Below are 27928 nucleotides of genomic sequence, written 5' to 3'. Positions count from 1 at the left end.
GTGTAAGGGTGAGGAGGGGAAAACACGCAGTGTGGGAGGCAGCTCACAGTGAGGCAGGCAGGCAAGCAGGCAGCAGTTCTAGCCAATCAACACTTTATTTTTCCAAATGACACCTGCACAGATGTTACTATCTACCTCCTGACCCCAATGGGGTCCCATCCATGGCCCAGAGGAGCAGGTTTCCTTCTTCCTCCCTAGGACAGCAAGGAAGCCTCTTATCTCAATAAGACAAGAGCACATGCTTACCACCCAGCACTGACACCCGTGCTGTGGGACCCTGCTCTCCTGCATCATGAAAAGGCTGAACTAGGGCAAGGGTACAGTGGAGCTTTTAGAGACTGCAGCAACCTAAATGCAGAACTACTGGCCTTTCCCATCACTCCACGATTACTCTTTACCTCCCAGACCAGGAGCCACACTAAAGCTTGGCCAGTACCTGTGGGAAGGAGATGTCAAAGGGTTGCACTGCTAAGGACAGGACACAGCAAGGAAACAAGGCTGAGGGGAATGCAGGACAGGAGAGAAAAATCATAAAGTGCCTGAACTAAACAACCAAGTGGGACATGAGGGCACAGCAGCACAGGTCCCTGAGGATAGGAGGAAAAAAGGGCTAGACCACCAGGGCTTGGGACATAGTGGAATGAAAATAGAAATGAGGCAGGGAGGCAAGTGCAGGCTGTGGGAAGGACTTCCCTAGCCCTGTTCACATCCACTAACCCAAATGAAAAATTATTTACAGACTTAAAATCCGTCCCAGGCACAGGTGCTGCACCAAGCCTAGGACAGCAGGCAGGCAGGCAGAAGGTAGGCTGGCTACCAACTGATAGCCAGCTTCCCCGCACACTGCCCCACCCTAGAGTGGTAGGGAAAGGAGAAAAGAGGAACACCTCAAGCCAGGAAGCCCACTGTGCCTGCAGCTCTTTCCCCATGGCTCATGGCTCTACCATGGCCTGTGCCTCTTGGTCTGACTGTACCAAAGAATGGGTATCTGGCCCCAAAGAAGGAGGGGGTGGAGCATCAGGGGGCTCTGGGTGTATCTCTGGCCCCAAGCCCAGCTCTGCATTCAGTTGCTCCAACTCCCCCTGATCCAGCAATTCAAAGTCCTCAGTGGCAAGTGCCTCCTCTTCCTCAGGGGCAGACAGGGGTTGGGGTGAGTCCTGGGGAAGAGGAGGGAGCATGGAGGGGGAAGGGAAGGGGATTGGGTCACTTTCAACAAGGCAAAGTGGGGGTGACAGGGTGCTGGGTGGAGCCATGAGGTCACCACTCACTGCCTCTGGGCTCAGCGTCTCCACTGGTCCTCCAGGGGAGCACTTCACTTCATCCTGGGGGGACCCTGCCCCATTGAAGTGCGTGTTCACAAAGTGAAGAGGGGATGACAGCCGAAGCAAGGTTTCCTTGGCTGCTACATCTTCCTCCCCTTCCTCCAAGTCCAGGGCTTGCCTTAAGGGAGCTGGTGGGGTACCTAGCAGATCTTCAGGAGGGGCCAGCTCTGCCTCCTCTCCTTCCCCCAGCTCCCGGCTCAGGGCCTCCTCTGGCTCACTCGGCAGGCTCTGCTGGTCCAAGTCTGAGCAGAGAAAAAGTTAGAAATGGGGCTGATACTCTGACCACAATAGTCAAAAGTTCAAGGACACAAACTTAAAAAATGGATGCTAGGCCAGGGATTATGTTAAGATCTTTCGGGACCTTAAATCAGAGGGTCCGTTCCCCAGAGGAAATATGATTTGTGGGAAGCCAGAGAGCACAACCAGCACCCCATGGAATGAAAAAAGGAAGATTGAGAGAGGCAAAAGGCTTCCCATACCTTCAGAGACATCTGTCAACTGTGGAGTTGTGGCCCGTGATACAGAGAAGCCACCACTCTCCAAGATAGAGGCCTCCTCATCTGACAGCTCTGAATCTGTAATGGCCAAGGCCAGTGCTGTTTTCTTCACATCCACCTGCAGGAGAACCAGGATGAACACAACAATGGGATAAGAGCACCGTGCTCCCAAACTGTAGGGTTCCCACCTCCTTGAGAGGTGGCAGTTCTAAAGCATACAGATTTCCCCAGCCTTCTATTTGACATCCCCATCTCCCCTGGACCTCACCACTGGGGAGAAGCCAGCCAGCTCTGCCTCGCTTTCACTCTCTGTTTCTGCCAGTGGCTCATCACCTCCTGGGGGTGCGTTCTTCCCTTGCCGCTCTAGAGAAGAGCAATAAGGCAGTGTCCAAGCAAGGACAATAGTGGGGGACAAACATGGCCAAGGAACTGGAGATGATCTAAATTCCAGGGCATTTCAAGCCATAATCCAGGTCCTCCCCCCTTCACCCTCCTGGATTGAGAGAGTCCCTTACTCCTCTTGTCATGTTTGTGATGCAGGGCATCAGCTTCCGCCTTCATGCTGTAGTCCAGCTGCATGAGCAAGGGCTCCAGGCGAGTGTACATCCTCTGGATCAGCTCATGATAAACCACCAGGGGCCACAGCAGGATACTCAGCACTATGGGTTAGAAAGTTCACTCAGAGTTCTCTAGGCCAACTTCCTAGACAGCCTTCATTCAGCTGGTCTCTAAGTAAGAAGAGCTGAAGAAATCCTGGTCCTTTCCCAAGTAGTGCTACCCTTTTTGCCCGAAATCTACTGTCTTCCTCCTTAAACGACTCTTCTACTATAAACAGGAATGCTCTATAGCATCCCTGGAAACCTCCACAGATGGGGAACTGAACAAAGAAAACATAGTCCTCCCCCTAGGTTGGTCTGTGGAAAGAAAAGAGGAGGGCTATGGGAAGGGCAGGGCTGGCCCTTACTCACAGACAATGTAGGAAATCATAATCCCTGGGACATAGTGTCCCAGTACAGCCAGCACAGCACAGCCAGAGCAGACTCGCGCACAGAACTGCAGAGAAGAATACAAGGTCTGTGAAGATGAGTTTGCTGAGCTTTGTGCCCAACTCATGTAGGTTAACAAACTACTGCTCAGCTGTGACAGAATGGGTATTTCCACTAGAAGTTCAGTGATCCAGTCTAGTCAACAGGATGCCCATGACAATCAATTCAGGAGGTTTGCAACAGATAGCTCACAACACTTCTGCTCTACCCTACCCTCACCTTCAAAAAACCATTACAGGGTGTGGGGAAAGTTACCTGAGCTGGATTCTGCCTCTTATACTGCAGCAGCTCTTGCAGGTGAATCTGGAAGGTGAGCCAGCTCTCAGCCAGGTATCTGCATAACTCGGGCACACTCAGCAGGTGCGGCCGGGCGCCTGACCCCGCACCCTCACTGGAGAGACATGACATGACCCCTAGAGGCCTCAGACACCAGTTTCCTAGGCATTCAATTCCCTCTAAGACTGCTGATGAGATCTTCAGTCTAACGAAGTTAAAAAAAAAACCCAAAAAACCAAAACCCACCTCCGGAAGGGGGACTGTCCCAGTCCTGGGTATAAGCAAAACCCAGGGTACCCAACCCTCTGCGTCAAAAGCAGCAGTTGTACAAACACCAACACAGGAGCCTAGGACCAAGAAAACTCCGGCCTATTGTCAGTCCCTTCACTTGGCTGGGGCTGTGCCTGTAGAAGCTGCAGCACTGTTCTTCTTTGTGGTGACATCAGCACCAAGAAGCAGACTGTCTTCAGGAGATGGTCTGTACTCACCTGTCAGAGTGTGGTTCCTCAGGGGATGATGCTATGGAGAAAGAAAGGTAACAAATTATTAAGTGGTAGAGGCACTGGCAGACACTCCCCAGGCAGAAATAGTTATCCTCCTCTGCAATCCCAGAAAACTTTCTTCAAATACTAACTGCAGTAGGTATTACACATTGCTCTATATCCTTTTTTAAACTTTACCCTGTAAACACAGACACCACATCTTATTGTTCATATCCCACACAATTCACACAGCCTGACACCTCTTGCTCCAAAATGCACATTAAATATAAAAAAAACAACCCAACAAACTAGTACAAATACTGTAAGTTAAACACTACCATAATCATGCATCATGTGTTGACTCATTTAATCCTTATCTTGTTACGATGTTAAATTCTATCATCCCTACTTCAGAGATAAGAAAACTGAGACAGAAATTGAGACTATTTATAAGGTTATACACACGTAAGTGCTACTGAGTTGGGCATGAAACCCAGGCAAGCTGGCTGCAAAATCCACTCTTAACCACTACATCCACAGACACATCAATTTTGGGAAATGCCTGCTATATGTTACCTTCATCCCCATCCAGGAGATCAAGCACAAAAATAAACAGGTGCTTGCCCAATGAAGAACCACTCACCTGAAACATCAGGGAGGAAGCGAGGTTGCCAGAGATCCAGCAGAAAGTAGGCCAAAAGTGAGATGCTGAGTAGGAAGAAAGGCCGGAGGGACGATGAGGACAGCAACCTTTGAGAGAGAGAACCACCCCACGGGGAGTGGGTGAGAGTGGCTCCTGCGTTCATCGCTAAAGGCGGAAAAGCGCCCACAGATTCGGGTACAGCACTTGCAGGCCTAACTCGCCACCCAGAGACAGAGGAATGCAGCAACCCAGGCGGACGTCAGCCTTCAAAACCTGGGGGATGGATCATTTCCCCAGGCCAAGTGACAACCCAGAAAGGAGAAAGGTGCTCCTGGTCCCTTCCGCCCCCGCTCTCCCGCGCAGCCCGGCCCCGCCCCCCTCCTCCGCGGCCGTTACCAGAAGAGGCCGTTGAGCGCGGCCGCCGTGACCAGGCTGTGCAGCGGCTTTTCCCACACCAGCAGCCGCTGCGCCGCCGCCAGCACTGCCTCCCAGCCGCGGAGACGCAGCCACAGTGTCGTGGCCAGGCGTCCCACCGCCTCGGCCGTGGCCGCCTCCTCCTCCGCCTCGCAGGTGGCCTCACCCATGCCGAGGCTCAGACCTAGGCCCAGGCCCAGCCCCGGGCCCCCACCTGCGCCGGTGTTACCACCGCCTCCGCCGCTCGCCATAACCCAGCCGCAGCCGCCGCCCGAGCCCACTAGGAGCCAGGGCTGCGCGGCCGCCGCCAGGGGCGCGTCAGGCGGAAGGGGGCGCAAGCCGAGGAGAGCAAAGGCTGCGGACGGGCGTCACGTGACGCGGCTCAACCGCCCGGATGGGCGACCCGCGCGTGCGCGCAGGCGGCTGCGTTGACCCGGCACCTACGCAGGTGCGTAGTTCTTCCTGTGGTATTCGTGACCGTAGGTCGGGGTCCGTTCCGCACAGTTCGCGTTCTTGTCTCAGTGTCCGCAGGGAGACTGAGGCGCCTAGAGCTGATCTTATCACAGGTGTGACCCCGATTGGAGGTGCAGAAAGTGGGCTTCCGGGCGCCCAGTATCCCGGGTAGGACCTGTTGCTGCTGCTGCTCGGGAAGGGCGGCGGCCGTCTCAGTACTCAACTCCCTACGTACTAGTGGCCCTCCCAGGTCCCTCCCCTCAGCGGGTAAACAAACACTAGCGCGTGACTCGACAGACTCGAAAACAAGTTGCTTTTTCCCCTTTCCGTAAACTTCTTTCTTGACTCCACGTTTTGGCGCTCCTTGCTCCCCCATCGCCTTGCGTGACTGAGGGCGGTAGGTGAGTTTAAAAATAAAACCAGAGATGCAGCTGTTGGTGGGGAGACATACAAACATCACTGTTTGCAGTAACCCAGCAAAACTACTTATTCATTTAGGCTTAAAATGTCAAGCTATACTGGAAGGTATACAGTGAAAAGCTAAAGTGTCCCTTTCACCTGCCCGTAGTGCTCCCACAGGAAGTTTCTGTGTGCTTTCGCAGCCGCCTTTTGTGTGCATTATTGACTGAGTTCATCTCTTCTAAACAAGTGGGGCAGCTCGGTGCTGCCTGCTTTATTCACATTAACACAGGGACACGGAAAGGTCCGCCTGGCTGGTTCGCCCTCGGCGGCGTGGTCTCCTAAGAACTGTCCCCATTTCTGAGACGAAGGTCCTCGTGGCTCAGCTCTGCCCCTTGGCCCGGCTCCGTGAGCTCTGCGGGGCTCGTCTCCCCGGCAGGCGGGGCGGCATTTCCTGCCGGCCTCTGACTCGCCGGCGTCGCGCGCGCGGCTTCTAGACGCGGGGCGGACGCGGCACGGCGGAGTAGGCGTTGGGCTGCGGGGTCGTCTCTTAACTGCGAGGTGAGCGCCGCGCCAGGCACCCGGCCGTGGAGCTCCGCCGCGCCGCGCTCGAGGCGGAACAGGAAGAAGCGCGGGTCTGCCCGGGCTCCGCCTGCCGCTGCCGCCGCGAGGGGAGGGGGCTGGCGGGCGAGGGCTGCGGCCCGCTCGGGGAGACAGGCGGGCAGGTGAATCGGCGGCGAGGACGGCTCTGCGGGCCCTTTACAACTCCTTTCTTTCTCCACCTTGGCAAGGCGGCGGCTGGCGGTGCGATGGACCTGGCCGGGCTCCTGCTGGACGAAGAAGGCACCTTCTCTCTCTCCGGCTTTCAAGATTTCACGGTGAGCGCGCAGGCCGCCCTCTTCTCCAGCCCCCTTCTCCAGCAACGCCTTTTATGCTGGGCATTCCCCTCAGGCCTCCAGTGGACCGAAAGCTCACCGTCTTTCGGTGCCCGGGACTGGGCGGCAGCCGCTGGAGTAGTGTTTACTCGAGGCCCGGCCTCTTGGGCCCTGAGGCAGAGCCGCGGGGCAAGAAGGGGGGGGGTGGCTGGACTAGGGGCCCATTTTGGAGACTGTCACCGGGGAGCTCTCAATAGGGCTTTGTGTTTTCCTCCCCTGTGGCACAGACTGCCATTTGCAGACAGTCCAAAGAACTAGGAACTGAGTGGGGCATAAGGCCCCTAGCAGCAAAGCGGACCCTTACCACCTAAGGAGAGCCAGGATCTTCATTATACTCTTCTCTACAGTTCACTCTCCACCCCCTCCTGCCCTGTTTTTTAGTTCCTCCCAGGACACCAGAAGCTGAATGCTCGGATCCGAAGGAGACTGTACTATGGCTGGGACTGGGAGACTGACTGCAACCTGGAGGAGCTCTCTAGCCCTGTAGCAGGTTAGGCAATGACTGGGCAAATGATGAGGGTAAGAGAGGGGCTGTCAGCAGTCACCCAGATACCTCCAGTTTACTCCCAGAGCTGTATACTGTCTCATCAAAGCTAGCTCATTGGTACTTGGTTCAAGAATGCAGGTTATAGCTCATGTTCTTCTAGCCCCTGAGAATAAACAACATTTCACAGCCAGTGTTTTGTTTTTGTTTTTGAGATGGGGCCCTTTTTTTTTTGTTCTTCAGGCTGGTCTCCAGTTTATGAGCCCAAGTCATCCTCCTGCCTCAGCCTCCCAAGTATCTGGGACTTGTAATAGGCACCCAGGCCTGCTCTTTTTGTGTGTGTAGTATTGGGGATTGAATCCAGAGCCTTACACATGCTAGGCACATATTCTACCACTGAGCTACACCACCCTGGTATTTCTTTGCATTCATATATCAGAAACTTAGTTTTCTAGGGATTTCCCTTGGGTATGTCTATTTCTTAGACAAACATCAGCAAAAGACAGATATGATCCATTTGAATTGACAGGGAATTAGCCTTCCTGCTGGAAAGATCTGAAATTCAAACTTAGGGCTTTTTGTCTCATCTTGAGACCATTTGCTCTCTATTTTGTACCCAAGGCCTCAGATAACATAGACCTGGGTTTTTACTGATAGCAGTGGGGCCTGGTGTGGGAGTCATTTGTTCACTTTGTCTTCCTTCTTCCCTTTACAGACATTGCAGTAGAACTGCTCCAGAAAGCAGCCCCCAGTCCTATTCGCCGACTCCAGAAGAAATATGTAGCTCATGTGTCACGGTGAGCCAGGAACTGAGGATCAACTAGGATGAGAGTTTTTGGGCCCTATAAAGGGGAGAATATTGTCTCTAAAGAGAAGATGTAGAGATGGGTGTTGTAAGAATTGTGAGAGCCGAATGACCCTTGGCTTTAGTTACTGATTCTTTCCACCTCCTAGGGAGGCGTGCATTTCCCCGTGTGCCATGATGCTAGCTCTGGTATACATTGAGCGGCTCCGGCACCGAAACCCGGACTACCTGCAGCATGTGTCATCCTCGGACTTGTTCTTGATCTCCATGGTGAGGTGCCCCTCTCCTTCATCTCTCTGGTGAGCCAGGAACCTGGCACAAGCTCTATTGATGCCACTTCTGGTTCCTATGCAGATGGTGGCCAGTAAGTACCTCTATGATGAAGGGGAGGAAGAGGAGGTTTTCAGTGATGAATGGGGAGCTGCTGGAGGTGTGGCTGTGCCCACTCTCAACGCCTTGGAGAGGAGCTTCCTACGTGCCATGGCAAGTAGCTATTCTGTCTCTCACTTTTTTCCCCTGGTCCGTCTGTTCCTTCCTTTCGTTCTTTGTTCTCTCTCAGTTTTCTGCTGTTTTTTTCATTTCTCTTTTTGCCTGTCCTCTTTGTGCCTTTTTGTTAATTGTTTTACCTTCTTATCCTTTCAGGATTAACCTTTAGGAAGTTCCTGGAGTGGTGAGGCCAGAAGTAGAGTACTTCCTTCCCTCCTTTATTCTTCTAGGACCCCACAGGGCACACTGAGTCAGACCTGTCATGTTGGGCTCTGACTGTTTGCTTCCAAACTTATTCTGCCTCTACACTCTAAGCTCTGTGGACATGGACCATTCTCTGGGTTATTTTCTGTCTTTGCCCTTAATATAGGGTATAATGTGAAAGTAGGTATTTTGTGTATTATATCAGCTTATGTAAAAGCTCTTGAGACAGTAATGTAAATACAGAGTAAATGTCAGCTATGTAGAGTTTGTAGTTTCTGCCATGGCTCATGTTCTCAGATGACTGTGGCTCACATCCAAGTCAGGTTTGATGCTCTTCCCTCTTGCCCACAGGACTGGAGTCTGTACACTGACCCGAGGGAGATCTTTGAGGTGCTGAGCTGGCTGGAGAGTTGGTATGTTCTATGAATCAAAAAGAAAGGCTTGAGGGATTGAGAAGCTAAGGCCTAAGCCATAGAATCTAGAAATGAGGGTCTGTGTGACTTGGGGTAGGAAGGAAACAAATAAGAGAGTTGCCCAAGGTGGTGATTCCTAAACCTGCCTGCTCTCTTTTAGGAGGCTGAGAGTAGATTATTGGAAATATGTACCTTTCCAGCACTGCAAAAATAAAAATAAAATACAGATTTTGGTCTTTTTCTTTGCTTCTGGAATCTGAGCACTTAAATTTGAGTTCTGCAGTGCTTTCTGGTGGGTCCTGAGGGGTAAGAAGGTGTCCCTAGTATAGCTGCAGCAGAGTTGAAGACTCTGTTTCTCTTCTTCTCTCCCACCAGTGTGGCTGAGCAGCAAGGTCGACGGCGGGGCTGGTATACCTACACAGATTTGTGTGTGCTGCTGGAGCAACCAACCTGGCAGCTGGCTCTGGGCTCCCTCTGCCAGAGGCTGGTTAAGGTGAGGAGGGGTTAGAAAGGAGAGGGATCTTGAATGGGCTGATGTGTAGGTGTTGTAAAGCAAAACACTGAAAGGCTTAGGAAATGGGGTTTGGGAGTAGATGAGTGAGGGGAAGTTAGAGGAGCTTTGGAGAGCTCTGATTTGAAAAAATATTTTTATAGAAGATGGGTGTGTGTGTTAAAATAAGCAAACTGGTGCTTTCTTGCCTTCTCTCCTGCAGTTCTCCTGTCTGTTAGCCATGGCATACGTGAGCAGTGTGGCCTTGGCTGTGGCATCAGTGGCTGTAATACACCAGTCCTTGGGGCTGTCTTGCAGTCCCCCACCTGGCCCTCCTGACCTTGGACTGACCTCCAAGGGCCTCTTGGAGCCCTGTTTACCAACTTCTGTGCCACAGTGCCTGCCGTCTTCTGTTAACATCTCCACCTGCATGGAAGGCGACATAGGGCTACGTTCACTCTGGGGCAGTCTTTTGGCCTCACTGACCCCCCCAACACTACCTCCTCCAGATCCCCCTGCCCCACCCACACTTCTCCATAACTGCCGCCTTTGCCAGAATGTCCAGAGAGATCCTCCAACGTGCCGTGCCTGCCACCACCCCAATCGCACGGTGTCTGCTGGGCCTCCCAGCCCCTGGTACCACACCCATGGCCTGGCTCCACCTTGGCCCTGGAGCCCAATGGCTTCTCCGCTCACCCATCCCCAGCAGTGTTCCCTTTTCAGTGTCATGGAGCTGGCTCGTCTCAAGTCTTTCATTTTCCCAGGCTAGGTAGAGCTCTGAGGAGTGCATTAAGAGGATTTGGGAGTCCCTGAGAACCTGGGAGAGGGAAGTTTGACTTAAATCCTCGCTACCTCTCTGGGTCTTTGGCTGATCCCCTGTCCTCCTGGGTAAAAGCTTAGGGGATTGAGGGGCAGAAAGGCTATAAAAGGTCATTCACTCTCCCAGACCTTAATGGCTGGCTGCTTGGCCCAGGGCAGTGATGGTGTCAGGGAAAACTTCAGCTTGGTGACCACGGGCATGTCACAAATGGCAGAGGAGAAGCCCCCATTTTGGGTCCCTGGGGCTCTTCTAGGCTTTTGCTTTTGAGTTTCCTTGGGTGAAAAAGAAAAGGTCGGGAGATGGGGGAACTAGGGCGAGGGGAGAAAGGAAATGTCCACATGGGCTTGTGTGATGTCCCAGAGACAGAAGAGCCAGGGACTGATGGGACCAAGGTGAAATCTGCTTAGGGAAAGATGGGTGAGTCAGGAAAGCCTTTCTACACCCATAGACTGCTGGGACCTTCAACTTTGACCTTCTGTCTCCAACCTCTTAGTACCCTGCTCCGTAACTCCCTCTCTTCCAGTTTCTCTCCAGGTGTTCTCTTCACAGGCCTTTCCGGCTATTGCTTTGTATCTGGGTTTTTCATGCTTTTATAGAACTGAGATTTCAATAAACAGTTTCAGTTGCATGGCCTGGACTTTTCCTTCTGCGGCAGCCTTGAAGATCTTTCCTCCTGTGTTTGCCTTCCAAGCCTCCCTATTTTCTGATTCCATCATCTTGCAGCTGTTTTCCTTGAACCCCACCCAGTTTACTTAATGTATCATTTGCGAGTCATAGGTTCCCATTTCAAACTTCTCTTTGACCCTGCTTCCAGCACCCTAGGGCCCTAGCCCTGCTTTACTTGGGGTGCCGTGGGACACAAATGATGGCTGTCCCATGTCCAGGGTTGGCCTTGTCTGTGGCATGTGAGCACTACCCTTGTGAGACCAAGTATCTAGCAGTCCCCTAAGCTTCATGAGGGCAACTCCAAGGATACCTTTCTGTGCTGGTGCTGACGGCCTCTTCACTTGGCTGACATGGTGAAAGGTGTTGCTAAAAGAATGCTGAAGCTAGGTTGTCATTGGAAGAACAGATTGGGTGGTGGCCCAGCAGGTTAGGCTGCTGAAGATCATGAACAACATGGTGGCACTGCCCTCTATGGGCCATTTTGGCAATATCAGTTATTTTTTGGTTGTCAAGAATTTAAGGGGGGATGTATGGGGCATTTAGTCGGTCTGGGCAGGATGCTAGACATTCTCAGATACTCAAGACATCTCTTGCTAGGAAGAATTCCCAAGACAAATTTTGGATGACTTAGATGGTTATTGTGCATGTTGAAGTCCTTATTGAGCCTGGAACTATCTTTTTATGTATAAACATGAATTTGTACATTTTGAAGAAGACTTGATTTGTCAGGTATGAACTTCTATGAAAATTAAAACAGATTTGTCATGTTCATTGCTTTACCAAGAGTTTGTCGGCCATTTTGCGACATCAAGTCACCACTTGATCAAGTACTGAAGGTAGCATCTGAGTTACTCAGTTGCCAGTTAAGTCCCATTATTAGCTGCCACAGTAGCTGTCACATCCTCAAAGATTCTACATATGGGTGTGGGACTTGGAATGCTCCGTTGTCTTCTGGTTTATCCATGTCCAAGCTTTTAGGCATTAAAATACATGTTGTTATAAATGTATTTCTTACAGAGAATATATAACATGGAGTTTGGGTCATAGTTGTGTGTGATTTGGGGCATATTATCCATGAGGTTTTTGCCATTCCCCGCCCCCCCAGTACTGGGGATTGGACCCTGAGGCCTTTTAACCCTGAGCTACATCCCCAGTTTTTTTTTGAGACAGGGTCTCCCTAACTTGCCCCCAGGCTGGCCTCTAACTTGTGATCCTCCTTCCTCAGCCTCTGAAGTTGTTGGAATTACAGCTGTGCTCCACTGCATCCAGCTCATATGAGTTTCATTTTGAGATGATCCAGGGACCTGTCCTGATATGGTTGAAAAGTGTGGATCTAATAGGGATGGTTATAAATGGTTGTGGGAGGAAATAGTCTGCAAAACCTTTCCAGGCTATTTTGATAGTTGTCCATGTTCTCCTACCTTCCAGAGCCTGGTCTAGGAGCAGGGAATGAAGATTCTTGGGGGAGGGGTCCAGAACTCAGCTCCCCAGTTAATGGCTGATGGAATTTGCACAAGAACTGGGCAAAGGTGAAAGGGCCGCGTCCAGCCCCAAAACCCTCATCCCTTTGCTCCGCTTCATTGAAACCCCCACCCCCTCCCCACTTCTGGCAACTAACCTCACCCAAACTCCTACCTCTTACTCTGTACTTAACTCTGGCTCAGGGCAGCCAAGATACCACAAAGGCAGGGCAGCATGAGCCGATCACACCTTCATCCCATTCCACTCCACTCTGTGGGCTCCCAGGATGCCCCAGTTTCCCTACCACGGCCACTGGCTGTTCCCCAGAATTCCTCTTCCCACACTTGGGCCTCTCCATGTGGGCCTCCCACCTGGGGCCTCAGCTGTCTTCTGGCTCTGCAGGTAGGAAGTAGAGGTACAGAAGTTGGTGCTAGCTGAAGGGGGTGCTTGGGGAGAATCATGTGGCATGAAAGCCCTCTAGAAATAGGAATTTCGAAGACTGTCCCTCCCCATTCCTCCACCTGCAGCATTTCCTGGTCCTGGCTTCTCTGCTCTGTGCCTCCCACCTGCTCCTGCTTCGTAGTCTTCCCCCAGGAGGACTCTCTTACCCGCCTGCTCAGCTCCTGGCCTCCAGTTTCTTTTCATGTGGTGTGTCTACAGTCCTACAAACTGGGATGGGCAGCAGGTGAGGGAACCCCTTGGAGACAGGGTGATGGCTCCAGTGGGAGGAGAGGCATAGGGGGGAGTACTATTGGCTGCCACATGTTTCCAGAGCTGCTAGGGCTGCTGTTCCTACAGGCTGCCTCTTGTCCAGGCTCCATCCTTAGAGTTCCTTATCCCTGCTCTGGTGCTGACCAGCCAGAAGCTACCTCTGGCCATCCAGACACCTGGAAATAGTGAGTACAGAGCAAGGGTGATGGTGCAGGGGAGTTGAGAGCTCATCTGAGCATACATGGAGAGTTGGGCCCAGGATTGAGGTTGGGCAGTAGTGGGACTTCTGGGCGCTTAGGGTCTTGGAGTTGTGCCAGGCACCAGTGAGGACTGGAGAGCCATGGGTTTCCATCCCATTTACTTTTCTCCTTTTCATGCCATAAACTATTCCCAGGCTCCGTTGTGTTGCACCTGTGTAGGAGGCCTGGCTGCCACAGCCGGGAGCTCTGGAACACTTCTCTTCGAGAGGTGAGTGCCTAGGGATGGGAAGCAGGAGGGTTAAGGTGGCCCAGGCCTGGGAGGTTCTCATTTCCATTATGCAGATACTCTGAGATACTCTGGGGAAAGAAGTTGGGGCAGGGTCCCGTCCCTGAGGTTAGCAAATCCAGGCTGAGGTTAACTTTACTGAGCAGAAAGTTTTTTCTTCATCTTCTCTTTTCTACCAGGTTTCAGGGGCAGTGGTGGTATCTGGGCTGCTGCAAGGCATGCTGGGGCTGCTAGGGGCCCCTGGACGCCTGTTCCTACACTGTGGGCCCCTGGTGCTGGCCCCCAGCCTGGTTGTGGCAGGGCTCTCTGCCCACAGGGAGGTGGCCCAATTCTGCTCTGCTCACTGGGGCCTGGCCTTGCTGTACGTGAGTCCTGAGGCACAGGATAGTGCCTAGTGGGGTGTGCGGGACTGGGGGAGGACAGAGCTGCTGGCCCTATCAGAATCAGCAACAGTCTGGGCAGGGAAACCACCTTTTAGACTTCAAATCCAAGGTTTTTTCTTGATTCATCCAGTCTCCTTGAGAGTCTTACTGTCTCTTCATGTCCCCCATGTACCTCTCTACCCCTTTCATGGAATTTTCTTTGCTAGGACCCCCTTTATTTTTGTGGTGCTAGGACCCTTTTTATGATATTCTTCTCACTCCCACCTTCATTGCCATCCCTCAGGATTCTGCTGCCTCTTGTCCCTAAAGCTGCTTCTCTCTTCTAGGCTTATCCTGCTCATGGTGGTCTGTTCTCAGCACCTGGGCTCCTTCCAGGTACCCCCATGTCCCTGGAGGCCAACTTCAACCTTTTCAACTCATATTCATGTCCCTGCCTTTCGGTTCCTCTCGGTATGTGGGGGCTGGGTAGTCGAGGCTAGAAGGGCTGGCACAGAATGCTCCCTGGCCCCCGAGTTTTGGGCTTCTGTCTACCCAATCAAAGCTGGTTCACAAGGTTCTCAGTCTTGCCCCTCAGGTGCTGATCCCTGTGGCCTGTGTGTGGCTCATTTCTGCCCTCCTGGGTCTCAGCATCATCCCCCTGCAGCTGTCTGCCCCCACCCAGGCACCATGGTTTTGGCTGCCTCACCCAGGTAGGTTCTTTCCTAGGCCCTTGTCCTCTTACTCAAATCAAGGTATCTATTTCTTTGAACTTAGATTTGGTGGATTTCACTTCTTGTGTTTCTTAAAACACACAGGAAAGAGAAATTGCCAGCCTGAGGGGCAATCCAGCCCCTCCCTGCAGCATTTTATTGGGGTTGGTGTTGAGACAGACATATATAGCTCCACCGCTCACTCCTTACCCAACTTACACATTTACATTACTGAGCTCCAAGGGCTTTTCAGCTGGTGATCTATGTAGAAAGATTATTTTTGAGGCATAGTATGCAAAATGTCCTCATTCATCTATTTACCTATTGTACTGTTAGGGATCAAACCCGGCCCATCAATTAATAAGGCTCTTTTGAGTGCTGATTGTGTGCTAGGCATGTGGCAGGGGACATAGTGATGAATATGACATAGTATCTGCCTTCATGAGACTGGCAGTCAATTGGGGAATATAGATACTAATTAAATAGGGACCTGAGTAAATGTGGAATTGCAATTGTGGTAAGTATACTCAAGAGGAATTACACTAGCCAGGCATGGTGGTACATGCCTATAATCCTAGTGACCCAGGAGGCTGCAGTAGGAGGATCACAAGTTAGAGGCCAGCCTGAGCTGCTCAGGGAGGCCCTGTCTCAAAATAAAAAATTAAAAAGAGGGGCTAGCGACTGGGGTTGTGGCTCAATGGGGGAGTGCTTGCCACATATGTGTCAGGCACTGGGTTTGATCCTTAGTACCACATAAAATAAATAAAGTAAAGGTATTGTGTCCATCTACAACTAAAAAAAAGAAATATTTTTAAAAAGGGGGTGAGGGGATGTGTAGCTCAGTAGTAGAGATTCCATCTCTACTATTGGATTCCATCCCAGTATTGAGAGGGAAAAAAAGGAGCTACATTGCATGGTGAGAGCTAATAATGGGAGATTTGACATCATCAGGAAAGTCTGGAAAGGTGTTCTTCCAGTGGTCATTGAGCAGAGATCTGAGAAATGAGTAGGAGCTAACTGTCAAGAGGCAGGAGAGAATATTGTGGATGAAGAGAATAGCATGTACAAAGACACTGTGGTGGCAGGGAGCACTGCAAGTCCAGGGCCTAAAGCAAAGGTAGTGTGTCTAGGGTGAGGAAACTGAGGTGAAGTTTGGCAGATGAGGCTAGAGAGAGAGTGCTAAGGGTCAAACCAAAGAAAGTCTTGTAGACCACAGTAAAGAGATGGGTCTTTCTCCTTAGAGTTCAGGGGTTTTGTCCCAAGATATCTTCAAAGACAATGGCTTCTAGCATTCTTATGGCACAGGCTGTTGTAGGTAGAGGGGTGTTCCAGAATTGAGTCTGGCCTTAAGGTGGCTCCTTTCCCTCCTCAGGAGAATGGGACTGGCCCTTGTTGACACCCAGGGCTCTAACTGCAGGCATCTCTATGGCCCTGGCAGCCTCCACCAGTTCCCTGGGCTGCTATGCTCTGTGTGGCCAGCTGCTGCACTTGCCTCCTCCACCTCCACATGCTTGCAATCGAGGGCTGAGCCTGGAGGGGCTGGGCAGTGTGCTGGCTGGGCTGCTGGGGAGCCCCATGGGCACAGCATCCAGCTTCCCTAATGTGGGCACAGTGAGTCTTTTCCAGGTATGGGAACCTGGGACAGGGGTGGGGAACTGGAGGTTCAGTAGAAAGTAGAGAACACATTGACTGTTTGCCAGCTGTGCCCAGCACTTAGGCAGTTCACATTAATGACTTCACTTAGGGCTGTACCTAGAAGTGGTAAGAGGCTAGCAATGAGGCCAAGACAACAAATTACCACATCAGAGACAGCTGGCACTCTACCAAGGCTGGGGTTCCAGTGAAGAACAAGTCAGATAAAGTCATACTCTCTTGGGGACTTCCTCAGGAGAAGAAAATAAAGTAAATAAGGTAATTTCAGAGAGTGATAGTGCTATTAAGAAAACAAAGTTGTGGAATAGTGGCTGAGCAGAGAAGTCATCTTTAGACAGAGAGTGGTTACAATGCTACTTGGATGGTAACATTAAAGTTGAGATCTAAATGATGAGAAGGAGTCAGCCAGGCAAGGATCTGGGACAGTCCAAGGAAGTGGCTGTTTCTAGTATCTCTTCCTGCAGGCTGGATCTCAGAGAGTGACCCACATAGTGGGGCTGCTCTGCATGGGGCTTGGGCTCTCCCCTAGGCTGGCTCAGTTCCTCACTACAATCCCGCTGCCTGTGCTTGGTGAGTGGATGTATTGTCAGGCATCCTTTCTCTCTAAATAGCCTTCCTGGATGGGTGGATATGAACATGTGTCAGCTGCCCTCATTGTTTTGACCCAACATCTTGGTTTCTTGAATGGACTTTTGGGACTCCTGAAAAATCTGAAAAAGGCCTTTTGGTAGTCCCCCCATTATAATCCGCCTGCCCACGATACACTGTGTCTTCTCCCTCTCTCAACCCTCTTGATTTTTTTTCTATATGAGACAGGTGGGGTACTAGGGGTGACCCAGGCTGTGGTTCTGTCTGCTGGATTCTCCAGTTTCCACCTAGCTGACATTGACTCTGGACGGAATGTCTTCATTGTGGGCTTTTCCATCTTTATGGCCCTGTTGCTGCCAAGATGGCTTCGGGAAGCCCCAGTCCCATTTAACACAGGTAGGTGGAGAGGGAAAGAGGAGTTCGTTCAGTAGTGGAAAAGTACTGTTTGGACTCCTGGCCCCACAATCTTCTCTGGGCTTTGGAATAAATAATTTATCCATTTGTTGAACACCACGCTAGCAACTTGGGATACAAAGGAATTCTAGATGTTATAGTCTAGTAAAAGACATGAGGTATGCAGGAAAATAACAAGAAAGATTTAGATAAAGAGCTGTGGCTCAATGGTGATCCAGTAACATTAAGCTGGTCTTGAAGGATGGTAAACATATTTGGTAAAAAGATCATTTTTGATGATAAACAAAGACTTAGAAGTAGGAGAGCAGCCAATAGCTTAGCTTATCTAGAGCAATGGTTTTCAACTGGGGGTGATTTTTCCCCTATGGGGAACATTTAGCAATGTTGGGGAAAACACTTTTGACTACTGCAAATGAGGGAAGGGAGTATTGTTACTAGCAATTAGTACAGGGAGAGATGTTGCTATATTTCCTGGGCAACTTGTGAGACCCTGTCTCAAAATGAAAAAAGAGGGTCCTGGGAATGTAGTTCAGTGGTAGAGCACCTGAGTTCAATCCCCAGTACCCGCCCCCCCCCAAAAAAAAAAAAAAAGAATCCTTCAATGCATAGGACAGTCCCTCATCTGGCTCAAAAAGCCAATAGTACAGAGGTTGGGAGACTTAAGATAAAATATAGCAGGTATAAGGAATAGGAGATAAGGTTGGGGATTTTAATATCAAAATCCCAGAGAAATGAAGCCTGGAACAATCAAAGCATATCTAAGCATATGTGAAGGTTGTATGGATGCTCAGGAGATAGGGTGTTGAGCAAGGAACCTTGAGAAAGGGCCTCAGTGAGGAAAATGGAGAGTAGAGGGCTAAAAGATAAGGGAGGTATAATGACAATTTAGAAAGGTCTGTCTTTAGTCCAAGACTTAGGTTTAAGTCTGGAAGGATAAGACTCCTTGGCTCTGAATAAGTATTAGAGTTCCCTTCCTGACTGGTCCTAACCCTTTGTAGGCTGGAGCCCCTTGGATGTGTTACTGTGCTCTCTGCTGGCAGAGCCCATCTTTCTGGCTGGACTCTTGGGCTTTCTTCTGGAGAACACTATTTCTGGTAAGTTGACATCAGGCCCTAGCTGCCTGGGGCATGGCCAGGAAGTTATCACTCCCTGGTTTGAGCACAACCTGACAAACTTTTTTTTTTCCCCCCCACAGGTACAAGGCTTGAGCGGGGCCTCAGTCAGGGGCTGCTATCTTCTTTTGTTGCCCAAGAGACTCAAATGTCTCAGAAGTCCAGGGAGAAGGCTGCTCAAGAATATGGGCTTCCTTTCCCCATTCAAGACATGTGTCCCTGCATTCCCCAGCCCCTTCATTTCCTCTGTCCAATGCCTGAAGACCTTGGGGATGAGGAAGGAGGGCCATCTGAGCCAGGAGAGACCGCAGACTTGTTGCCTGGCTGTGGGGAGTCATGCCCTGCATCTAGCAGAGAAGGATTTAGGTCAAAGTAATTATCAAGACTCCTCTTTCTGCTTTCATTGAGAATCAGCTCCCAGGCTCAGAGGGACTGTGTATGTGTCATGGGCCCACCTAGAGGTCTCATTTCCCAGTAGGATGGGTTGCCTTTTCTTCTCTTAATTAGGCCTATTATAGAGCAGGGGCCATGGTTTAGTGGATCATGATGAATGAATGAGATTTTTCCTATAAACTATTAATGTCATCTGAACCCTAGCATTCACTTAATAAATATTAATGCTTCTCATGTGCTAGGTTCTGAAACTAAAATATGAATATGATGGGGTCCTTGTCCTCTCCGGGTATTTAAGGTTTAAAAAGATATATGTAATTTCTTATTAAAATGCAAAGCAGAAGGCAATCTGTAATAAAAATAATACCATGGGAGCAGAGGAAGAAGTAGTTCATTCTGGGAATAAGGCTTTATGAAAGCAGCAGTGCTGAGGGTGACCTTGACAAGCAAGGATTCCGGTTTTGGAAAACAGATGAGAAATTTTCAGGCTCAGGAATCCAGCGTGAACAAAGGCATGAGTTGTACAAAGTACTGATGAGGGGTTTCAAGTCTTCAGTGGTTGCAGCAGTCTGGCTGCAGCAAAATAACCGGGGGGTGACGAACAACTTGTGTAGATTGATACAGCAGGAGTAGGAGCCTTTTATTGCAGGACAGGAGCAGTATTTATACATTCCACACAGCTTATCTAATTACATCAGTCAACCAATCAGGAATCTCCACACTTAATGGCTCGCTTTTGTTACTTCTCAAACCTCTCCCTCTGGCATTTTGCCAGGCACCATCCAGACTTGTTTATGAACTCTAACATTCCCCTGGCAAAATGCCAGGTGTTATTTTGACTTGTTTATAGACTCTAACAAGTGGTGATAGGTTATGAGTATGGGGGTGCATAAAGGGTGAGATGATGCAGAGGAGGTAAAGGATGAAATCAGAATTTATGCCTAGGAGCCTCCTCTCTTCGACTGCTCTATTAGCGGCCAAGACTCCAGAGATGATATGGTGAAATCCAATTCTTTCATTTTATTAAAAAAGGAAAAGTCTGGACAGTATGGGTGGGAACAGAAGTAATCTGGGTTTGACAAATTCAAACCCACATCCTACTCGCCTACATTTCTTCTGGTATTCTTTCTCCGCTGCTGATCTGACTCCTAGAAGGACCACTACCCCTCAACCTCCCTAGTAAGGGCTGCCGTGACCCTCCAGTCCTTCCGCGCTCCTACAAGTTGCTCAGTGAACCCGAAGCCCCGCCCCCGCCAGGCCTGGACACCGCCTCCGCCTCCGCGTGGAAGACCCGCCTCCGTGGGGGGTATCGGTCTCTACCCTACGCCTTTCAGTTTCCGCGGGCAGACGGGCCTGCCGTGAGGAGGGTGTGAGTTCTAGAGGAGCTGACGGTAGGTGGTATCGAGCTCAAGTCAGGCCAGGGTCTGGACCGGTTCGGGCGCCGTGGAGCTGCGCGGATTCTGCGGGTTGGGCCCCGCACGGACGCTTTTTCCCAGAATGGACAGCGAGCAGCCGGGGATTTGGGCAGGCCTCCAAGAGTAGGCGGGGCTGTGCGTGCGCAGCGCGCTCCGACCGCACTTCGGCGTTTTGGGGGCGTGAGTGAGGCTTTTCCTAGGCCTGCTACTTGGTGTAGCCGGGCTACGAACCGGAGGTGTTCACTGTGTTACCCGCTGAGGTGTTCTGACTATGCCTTGGTGCAGCCGGTGCTATAGAAATGGAAAGGCGGACCGCGGAGTCTCTTCTGGGGGGGGGGGGGAGATGGAAACTGGACGCTAGGCGGGGTTCCTGGGGTGGGCTGTGGTTTGGGACTCAAGGTTCGCCCTCTCCCAGGGGACGAGGAGTGGCCCGGCTTGAATCTCTTTAGGGCTTACTGCCCCCTGCAGGGTAGTGGAGGAACTGCCCTGAGAGGGGTCTGCTGGCCGAGGGGCGGAACCCTCGCACCCCCCTTCTTCAGACAAGAGTACTAAACGGATGAATACAGTTAACATGAATGTTAAAGGCGGCCTTGAAGAAAACAGAGGAATGAAATTTAGAGGCCTCAGTCTCGAATGGGCCTGGCTAGTGAGAGAAGCCAACGTGGGTCTGTTGCAGAAATATTCCGACGTTTTTACAGGGCCTGTTGACCCTAGCCACATTTTAAACTACACACTTTCATCAAACAAAAACCATCATTTTGAGGGTTCTGAGGTTCTTGGCTTTCAGAAGGACGGACTAGAATGATTAGCCGCATTTTGGTGACTCTTTAAAAAAAAGTGAACACTGGGGAATTTCTATAAGGGAAATTGAAGGGTTTGGCAACTTAATTTGCATTTGTGATCTTTGGCGGTAGGTGGTATGGAGCTCATTGGAACTCTGTCCAATGAGGACTAGCTTAATCATTCCAAGGTCATTTTTGCCCTGTAGGAACAGCAGTGAGTGATGTGACTGGACACATCATCTCCCAACAACGCCTTGGCTGCTGCAGATAAGTCACCATATAGTAGTAAGTCATGCAGTCATGGGTCATTAAGATTGATACATTTTGAGATACAGTATTAGGTGATTTCATCGTGGTGCAAACACCATAGAGTGTATGAAAATGCAAACTAAAGTGCCTGCAATGTTACTAGCAGTATACTGTTATGGAACTACTGTCATATACATATGGTCTGTCATTGACTGAAATGTTATTATGTGGCATGACTCTTTAGTTACAGTGCAAATTAAATAATGTCACAAGGTCACTCTTTGAAAACTAGGTTATGGTTGAAAGAATGATGATTTAGACTAAGTTGGAAATGACTATGTTAATGAAATGTAACAGGAATTTTATTATTTTCTTTATATTCTAAGTTTTCACCTCCTGGTACTTCTCTTCATTTTGTATTTATAGACTGGAATAATGGAGGAAACTATATTATTCCCCCCACACACAGGAAAAATAAGCTCTGTTAAGCAGTCATTTTTACTGAATATCTACTAGGTTAAGGCTACATAGAAAAGTTGATTTCCAAACTTTTCCAAGAGTTCCAAGCTGTGCAAAGAGTATGATGTCATTGGTGGCTGTGCCTTGGAGTCGGGATATGAGTTAAGTGGAAGTTAATTATCTCTTCTTCTGTGGTGTGCTGTGGTTTATATTCATGACCTCCTGGTCATTTGTAAAAGTGGATTTGGGTCTTTTCTGTTGCTCCTGGTCACAGAGCTTATTAGCTCCTTTCTATGTTTGTGCTGTTAATCTCTAAGAATTCGACCACAGCTAGGCACAGTGGCATATGCTTGTTGTCCCAGCGACTCATGAGGCTGAGGCAGGAGGATCAAAAGTTCAAGGCCAGCTTCAGCAACTTAATAAGACATATCTCAAAATAAAAGTGCAGGAGGGTGATGGATCACACTATGCATTATTGTGCATACAGAACTGAGCTACGTGTGAATGTTCCTTGGTTTAATCAAAAATTTGAATTTGACTATAGAGATGGACTGCTTCTGTATGCACATATATGCATAACTTTTTCATATAATTCTAGAAGATTTGGGTGTATAAGCTCTACATTAGGAAGCTCTGTTTTAGAGATTAAAAAAAATTCCTGAGAGCTTCTAGAGTTTTGTTTTTAGATGATGATGAAATAATTTGTATATCCTGCCCCTGACAAGACTTGATGATGTTTTACAATACAAGAACTATCTTTCTCTTCTAAAAGTTCTGGGAAATGATAGCATTGACATTTATTAGGATTTCTAATGTGGTAAAGGTGCAACAAGAATGGTTTGGGTTTCACATTAAATTATGAGAGAGTAGAAACATACCAATTGGCTGAGGCTTAAATATTATGGAAGAAAGTACTATTCTCTACCTTCTAGGAACTTTATGTGGAAAAAGATTCTAACTAGATTTTTAAAAAACAGATACAACACTTTTTTTATACATTTATTCTATTTATTTATTTTTATGTGGTGCTGAGGATTGAACCCAGTGCCTCGCACATGCTAGGCAAGCGCTCTGCCATTGAGCCACAACCACAGCCCCTCTAACTAGATTTTAAGTGGTAGTAAGGTTGGTGCTCAGCTGGTTCAATAATAATAAGAAGAATGTAAATCCATGTTTCCTATTTTGTCAGGATTTTCACAGGATTGTAGTTGATGCATAGTTGTCTGAGCACCCTCCTAGGCCTACATTACTCTGGAGATACTTTGCTAAATTGGGCCTTTTCTGCAGATGGAGGAATTGGAGCAAGGCCTGTTGATGCAGCCATGGGCTTGGCTACAGCTTGCTGAGAACTCCCTCCTGGCCAAGGCTTATATCACCAAACAGGGCTATACCTTGCTTGTTTCGGATCTTCACCAGGTGTGGCATGAACAGGTGGATACTAGTGTGGTCAGCCAGCGAGCCAAGGTAAGTGTAAAGAGAAGTTCCATTGTGGGGATGTGTTCTTTCCTAGTGAAGGTCAGGGGATGTTAACGTCAACCAGCTTGACCACTTGTATGTTGGCAAGGAAGATTGAAATGAGTTGATACAATTCCAGTTTCAGGTTGAGCATCCCTCATCTAAAAATCCAAAATTCAAAATAATCTAAAATATGAAACTTTCTGAGCATAGGGCACTTATAAAGTTTCACATTTCAGAGCATTTTAGATTTTGAAATTTGGGTTGCTCAACCGGTAAACTCTTATACATACATTCCAAAATCCAAAACTCTGAAATATGGAACACTTCTTCTTCCAAGGAATGTTCAACCAGTTATGTCCTACACTTCTATCTGTAGCTGTGGGATCTTTCTGGGATGAGGGGAGAAGGGAGGAAGGGGAGAGAGAAGGAAGGTATAGTATATGTGTTTCTGTAGCATGATAATGCATAATGTGACCTATGTTGTCTAATCCATACAGGTCTTCTGTAAATTGATCTTGCCTAACACAGAACTTTGAAGTAGGCCAGTTGATTTCTGTGACTCTTGTTACTCTTGTTTTTGTTTTCTTCTTTCCTGTTGTGATGTTTTTCTCTTCCTTTCCCTTCCTCTCATGCCCATTGTCTTCACATTAACCAGGACTTTCCTTTGCTACTGCTCAAGAGGGAGTTAATTTCCTTTTAGCACCCTCAGTGTGTAAAACTACTGTTTCTTCAGGAGCTGAACAAGCGTCTGACTGCTCCCCCTGCGGCTTTTCTCTGTCACTTGGATAATCTGCTTCGCCCATTGTTGAAGGACATTGCTCACCCTAGTGAAGCGACCTTCTCTTGTGATCGTGTGGCAGAGGCATTGATTCTACGGGTGCGGAGTGAGCTTTCTGGTCTCCCGTTCTATTGGAACTTCCACTGCATTCTAGCTAGTCCTTCCCTGGTAAGTTCAAGTCAGATTTGGGGTGGACGTCAGGATGCCAGCTGCTTGAGATGCAGCTTTAGGAGTCTTTATATTTTTGTAAACCCTGTTTGAAATTCTTCTCCAATCAGAAAACTTTCCTTGACCAGACAGTGGCAAATAAGAAAGATTTTTTGACTGGTATAAGCAGGGGTCAGACCTACATACTTTATTCAGGGACTTTATTCATTAGTTTATTTATTGAACTACCTATGTGCTGCTAATTACTGAGTATCCCAAAACGTGTGTGTGTGTGTGTGTGTGTGTATACATATGTATATGGCTTCCTCCTGGAGTTTATACTAATGAGGAGACAGAAAGGAAATTATGATAAAGTGTGTTAAGTTCTGTCACTGAGACAGGCCCCAAATGGCTTGAGGATTAGAGAAAACCTCTTTGGAAAGTGAATTTCTGAGTTGTTTTGATGATGATTTGGGATAAAATAAAGAGAAAAATCATTCTCAGCAAACAGGTATGGAGATGTGTAAGTGTGGACCGAGTTCAGGAACTTTATAACCGTAGTATAGATAGGAAGGCATGAGAAATGGGGTGGATTTAAAATAGGGGTTTTTACATGGTTCTACTTGTGTTTTATCAGGACTGCTCATAACGGTGGACTAAGTGCTGATGTTAGTTATTTTCTGAACATTGTCTGATCTTTTAATCCTAATGACGGTCCAGCAAAATATGTATTACTGTCCTCATTTTCCAGAGCAGGAAACTGAGATTGAAGGTAACTTGTCCAAAGTCATCCAGGTTATAAATGAGTGAGTTAGAAATTGAACTCCAGATCAGTCAAGTCTGAAGGCCCACTTTAGGGACTAGGAGAGTCATTATCTTCTGCTCACTTGTAGCTTTCGTGCTCTAAGAGCTTTTATTAGAAATTAAGCATTGAACATTGAGAACTAGTTTTCATGAATAACAAACAGGGCTTATTTTAGTAGCACTAGAGGTCAGGGTGTTCTCTGTGGGAGGACTAGGGGACAAGTTTCTCAACAGAGGGATCTGCAGAAAGTAAGCATCATTTCCCAGCCTATGTGTTTAGTCTCCCACAGGTGGAATGATGCTCTAGCATCCCTATATGACTATGAATGGAACAAAAGACATTTTTATAAACTGTTCACTGATGTTTATTCATGAACTGGAACCCAGTAAAACTTGACTTGAGTGCTAAGAGAACTACTTCTCACTCATTTCTGTATTTCTAAGGCCAATATATTGCCTAGCATGTAGTCAGTCAAATTTGTGGATTTTAATTGAACTTCTTGTGAAATTTTCCATCCTGTTTTAGATATAGAATTTACCTGTATCATTTAAATCCCTCATGACTTTTTCTAAGTGACACCAGGTGGCACTGTTCCCTCAAGAATGAACCCAAATATTTCCACAGCCTTTGGGAATCTTAAGTGATATTTAATTTCACTTTGCTTTATATGGTTCTACACACAGGATAGTGTGACTTTGGAGGCAGCTCTTCTTGGAGGCTGATGGACTCCAACAGTTTCTTCTTTCCAAAGAATATAGTGGGCTTGGGATATAACTCAATGGTAAAGCATTTGCTTAGCATGTTCCAGGCCCTGGGTTTGATCCTCTGCACCACAAAAATAAATAAATAATTTTTAAAAGGATACAATAAAAGAGCACTTGTTTAATATTATTATAAGTAAAGAAATATGTGGAGAAAAACTAGTACACTATTCTAATTGAGGAGCTATAGTAAGAGAAGAAACCAAAAAAAAAAAAAAATGTGTTAGGTGGGTGAGCCTTGATTGGCTATGGGCAGAAATTTGCTTTGAACAATTGATTAACAATTGTATTTTAAGTGAAAATAAAATACTCATCATTAAAAAAAGAGGAATGTCATTCCAGGGAAACCCCCGAGCCTGGGGAACTATAGGGAAGAGTCATAGCCGCAGGCGCTGGCAAGGGTGTAGGCAGATGCTATTTCAGGCTTCTGTGTGTGTGTCTGTGAGGTCATGCGGTTATAATTTTTGTTTATTACTCATTCTTGTGATAGTTTTCACTTTTTTTTTTTGAATGGGTAATTCATCCAAAGTCAAACATTTCAAACAGCATTTAAAGGTTTACAGTGAGAAAACAGTCTCCTTTCTGCCCCTCTTCAGTCCCTCATTTTCCTTCCTTTTTTTGTTGGGGGGTTACTAGGGATTGAACTCAGGGGCATTCAACCACTGAGCCACATCCCCAGCCCTATTTTGTATTTTATTTATTTATTCTAATTTGTTATTCATGACAGCAGAATGCATTTCAATTTATAGTACGCATATAGAGCGCAATTTTTCATGTCGTGTTATCTATAAAGTAGAGTCACACCATTCGTGTCTTCATTCGTGTACTTAGGGTAATGGTGTTCATCTCATTCCACCATCTTTCCTACCTCCATGCCCCCTTCCTTCCCCTCCCTCCCCTTTGCCCTATCTAAAGTTCCTCCATTCCTCCCATGCTCGCCCCCATCCCCATTATGGATCAGCATCCACATATCAGAGAAAACATTTGGCCTTTGTTTTTTGGGATTAGCTTACTTCACTTAGCATAATATTCTCCAGCTCCATCCATTTACCTGCAAATGCCATGATCTTATTTTATTTAGAGACAGGGTCTCACTGAGTTGCTTAGCATCTGGGTTCTCCTGCCTCAGCATCCTCAACCGCTGGGATTACAGGCGTGATTGCACCACTGCACCCAGCTTCATTTACCTTCTTTAAAGCAACTGCTGATATTCCTTTATTAGCTTCTTGTAAATTCTTTAAAAAAGCTCTATGTAGTGTGTGTGTTTTATGTACATACACAGTCAAATACATATTTACAAATACATGTATAGTTTTACAAATGGCATCATGCTGTACACTGCTCAATGTGTTGACTTTTTCACTTAATTATATAGAGATCATTCATGTCAATATGTTTAGAAAACCTGTATAATATTTTTAAATGGCAACTTAGTATTTTATAGTTTTATCAATATGTATTTAATTGATCTGCTATTAGTAGACATTTTTTATTTCTAGTGTTTTGTTATATACTGTGAATATCCTTACATTTATTTATTCATTCATTTTTTTGTGGTGGTGGGGATTGAATCCAGGGCCTTTTGCATGCAAGGCAAGCACTTGTATCACTAACCCTATATTTACTTTTTCTGTGTATAAATGCATAAGTAAATTTCTGAATGTGGAACAGCCAGGGCAAGGAGTATTTTTATCTTTAATTTTGCTAAACCAATGCCAGAGTATTCTCCAGAGACCTTCAGTCCTACCAGCCATAGAAAGAGTAGGAGAATACCTAATTACCTACAGCCTCTACCACATAATGTGTGCATAATAACAACTCAATGGTTCTTAAGTTGCTGCAGGATATTGTGGAACATATGAGGTTTGGGGTCTCTGCTTTATAACTTTGAGCTGGTCTCTACTTGTGATGAACTTCTCATCTCTTTTCCTCCTTCCTACTGTATGCTCTTTGTAGTATGTAATATAATTCTTAATATTCTATATTTTTCCTTTCAAATTTGTCACCCCTTTGACCATTTTATGATCCCAGGAGTCATTTCTCAAGGTTTTTAGTGGTAGAAAGCATAGGCTTTGGAACCAGCTGACTTGATTTTGTAATTAATCCCAGCACTTTCATATTTCACCATTTATGTTTTTTTTCTTTAGCTATAAAATGGAGATACCAATTACAATCTTTTTACAGACTTGTAAGGATTAAATGAAAATATGTGTAACATTGCTCGACTTTAAGTATTATATTGTATCTGTGAGAGCAAACAGTTAACTCCATAATTTTTCTTTTTGAAAAAGACAAGGACCATGAAAGTAGTTGAAGTCAAGACATTTTCATATTGAAGTTATGTGAGAG

General features: G+C 47.7%; 4 protein-coding genes across 15 annotated transcripts in view; 3 read left to right on the top strand and 1 right to left on the bottom strand.

Moving 5' to 3' along the window:
- Positions 1 to 76: 76 nt before the first annotated feature.
- Positions 77 to 5119, bottom strand: Retreg2 (reticulophagy regulator family member 2). Its single transcript, XM_046439637.2, has 9 exons — positions 4663 to 5119; positions 4267 to 4373; positions 3630 to 3660; positions 3121 to 3256; positions 2788 to 2872; positions 2335 to 2478; positions 2088 to 2182; positions 1802 to 1937; positions 77 to 1564 (listed from the first exon to the last, which is right to left on the bottom strand). Exons 1-9 carry the CDS (start codon positions 4929 to 4931, stop codon positions 933 to 935), a joined length of 1635 nt encoding a protein of 544 aa, XP_046295593.1. The 5' UTR covers positions 4932 to 5119; the 3' UTR covers positions 77 to 932.
- A 54-nt stretch (positions 5120 to 5173) lies between these two features.
- On the top strand, positions 5174 to 10797 carry Cnppd1 (cyclin Pas1/PHO80 domain containing 1). Of its 3 annotated transcripts, none has more exons than XM_046439641.2 (9): positions 5174 to 5301; positions 6324 to 6410; positions 6849 to 6957; positions 7667 to 7748; positions 7906 to 8026; positions 8111 to 8239; positions 8798 to 8859; positions 9235 to 9352; positions 9573 to 10797. In XM_046439641.2, the coding sequence occupies exons 2-9, from the start codon at positions 6342 to 6344 to the stop codon at positions 10116 to 10118; spliced, it is 1236 nt and encodes a 411-aa protein (XP_046295597.1). In that variant the 5' UTR covers positions 5174 to 5301; positions 6324 to 6341; the 3' UTR covers positions 10119 to 10797. The 3 variants fall into 3 exon arrangements, with proteins under 3 accessions (XP_046295597.1, XP_046295596.1, XP_046295595.1); XM_046439640.2 differs by lacking the exon at positions 5174 to 5301 and adding an exon at positions 5400 to 5534; XM_046439639.2 differs by lacking the exon at positions 5174 to 5301 and adding an exon at positions 5962 to 6093.
- A 136-nt stretch (positions 10798 to 10933) lies between these two features.
- On the top strand, positions 10934 to 18959 carry Slc23a3 (solute carrier family 23 member 3). Of its 7 annotated transcripts, none has more exons than XM_058577504.1 (12): positions 10934 to 12698; positions 12824 to 12981; positions 13095 to 13192; positions 13402 to 13475; positions 13673 to 13854; positions 14203 to 14251; positions 14451 to 14565; positions 15938 to 16191; positions 16668 to 16788; positions 17035 to 17202; positions 18219 to 18314; positions 18416 to 18959. In XM_058577504.1, exons 1-12 carry the CDS (start codon positions 12531 to 12533, stop codon positions 18706 to 18708), a joined length of 1776 nt encoding a protein of 591 aa, XP_058433487.1. In that variant the 5' UTR covers positions 10934 to 12530; the 3' UTR covers positions 18709 to 18959. The 7 variants fall into 7 exon arrangements, with proteins under 7 accessions (XP_058433487.1, XP_046295586.1, XP_058433486.1 ...); XM_046439630.2 differs by having other exon boundaries at positions 14203 to 14326; positions 16683 to 16788; XM_058577503.1 differs by having other exon boundaries at positions 14203 to 14326.
- A 1013-nt stretch (positions 18960 to 19972) lies between these two features.
- Positions 19973 to 27928, top strand: part of Nhej1 (non-homologous end joining factor 1) — an 87332-nt gene continuing 79376 nt past the window's right edge. For 2 of the 4 annotated variants that reach the window (XM_046439658.2, XM_058577508.1), the window contains exons 1-3: positions 19974 to 20116; positions 22918 to 23094; positions 23822 to 24034. In XM_046439658.2, coding sequence (XP_046295614.1) covers positions 22918 to 23094; positions 23822 to 24034 — 390 coding nt within the window. In that variant the 5' untranslated portion in view covers positions 19974 to 20116. Of the gene's footprint in view, positions 20117 to 20521; positions 21208 to 22917; positions 23095 to 23821; positions 24035 to 27928 lie in introns of those variants that run through there. The other 2 variants (XM_058577509.1, XM_058577510.1) reach the window with 2 other exon arrangements.

The sequence above is a fragment of the Marmota monax genome, unplaced genomic scaffold (genome assembly GCF_021218885.2).
Source record: "Marmota monax isolate L192 unplaced genomic scaffold, Marmota_monax_Labrador192_F-V1.1 WCK01_AAM20220418_F8-fsc00041, whole genome shotgun sequence".
NCBI classification, from domain to species: domain Eukaryota; kingdom Metazoa; phylum Chordata; class Mammalia; order Rodentia; family Sciuridae; genus Marmota; species Marmota monax.
Note: the sequence above shows the minus strand (reverse complement) of the source record. Positions and strands in the feature narration are given on the sequence as shown.

What these genes read in the sequence shown, in the direction of transcription:
- Retreg2 (XM_046439637.2), bottom strand. Translation starts at nt 4,931, where the DNA reads ATGGCGAGCGGCGGAGGCGGTGGTAACACCGGCGCAGGTGGGGGCCCG. An exon ending in AGAGGCAGAATCCAGCTCAG is followed by an intron (nt 2,873 to 3,120) that starts GTAACTTTCCCC and finishes TCTTCTCTGCAG; the next exon opens with TTCTGTGCGCGAGTCTGCTC. An exon ending in TATGATTTCCTACATTGTCT is followed by an intron (nt 2,479 to 2,787) that starts GTGAGTAAGGGC and finishes TCTAACCCATAG; the next exon opens with TGCTGAGTATCCTGCTGTGG.
- Cnppd1 (XM_046439641.2), top strand. Translation starts at nt 6,342, where the DNA reads ATGGACCTGGCCGGGCTCCTGCTGGACGAAGAAGGCACCTTCTCTCTC. An exon ending in TATGTAGCTCATGTGTCACG is followed by an intron (nt 7,749 to 7,905) that starts GTGAGCCAGGAA and finishes TCCACCTCCTAG; the next exon opens with GGAGGCGTGCATTTCCCCGT. An exon ending in CTGAGCTGGCTGGAGAGTTG is followed by an intron (nt 8,860 to 9,234) that starts GTATGTTCTATG and finishes CTCTCCCACCAG; the next exon opens with TGTGGCTGAGCAGCAAGGTC.
- Slc23a3 (XM_058577503.1), top strand. Translation starts at nt 12,531, where the DNA reads ATGAGCCGATCACACCTTCATCCCATTCCACTCCACTCTGTGGGCTCC. An exon ending in GCTGTCTTCTGGCTCTGCAG is followed by an intron (nt 12,699 to 12,823) that starts GTAGGAAGTAGA and finishes CTCCACCTGCAG; the next exon opens with CATTTCCTGGTCCTGGCTTC. An exon ending in CAAACTGGGATGGGCAGCAG is followed by an intron (nt 12,982 to 13,094) that starts GTGAGGGAACCC and finishes CTGTTCCTACAG; the next exon opens with GCTGCCTCTTGTCCAGGCTC.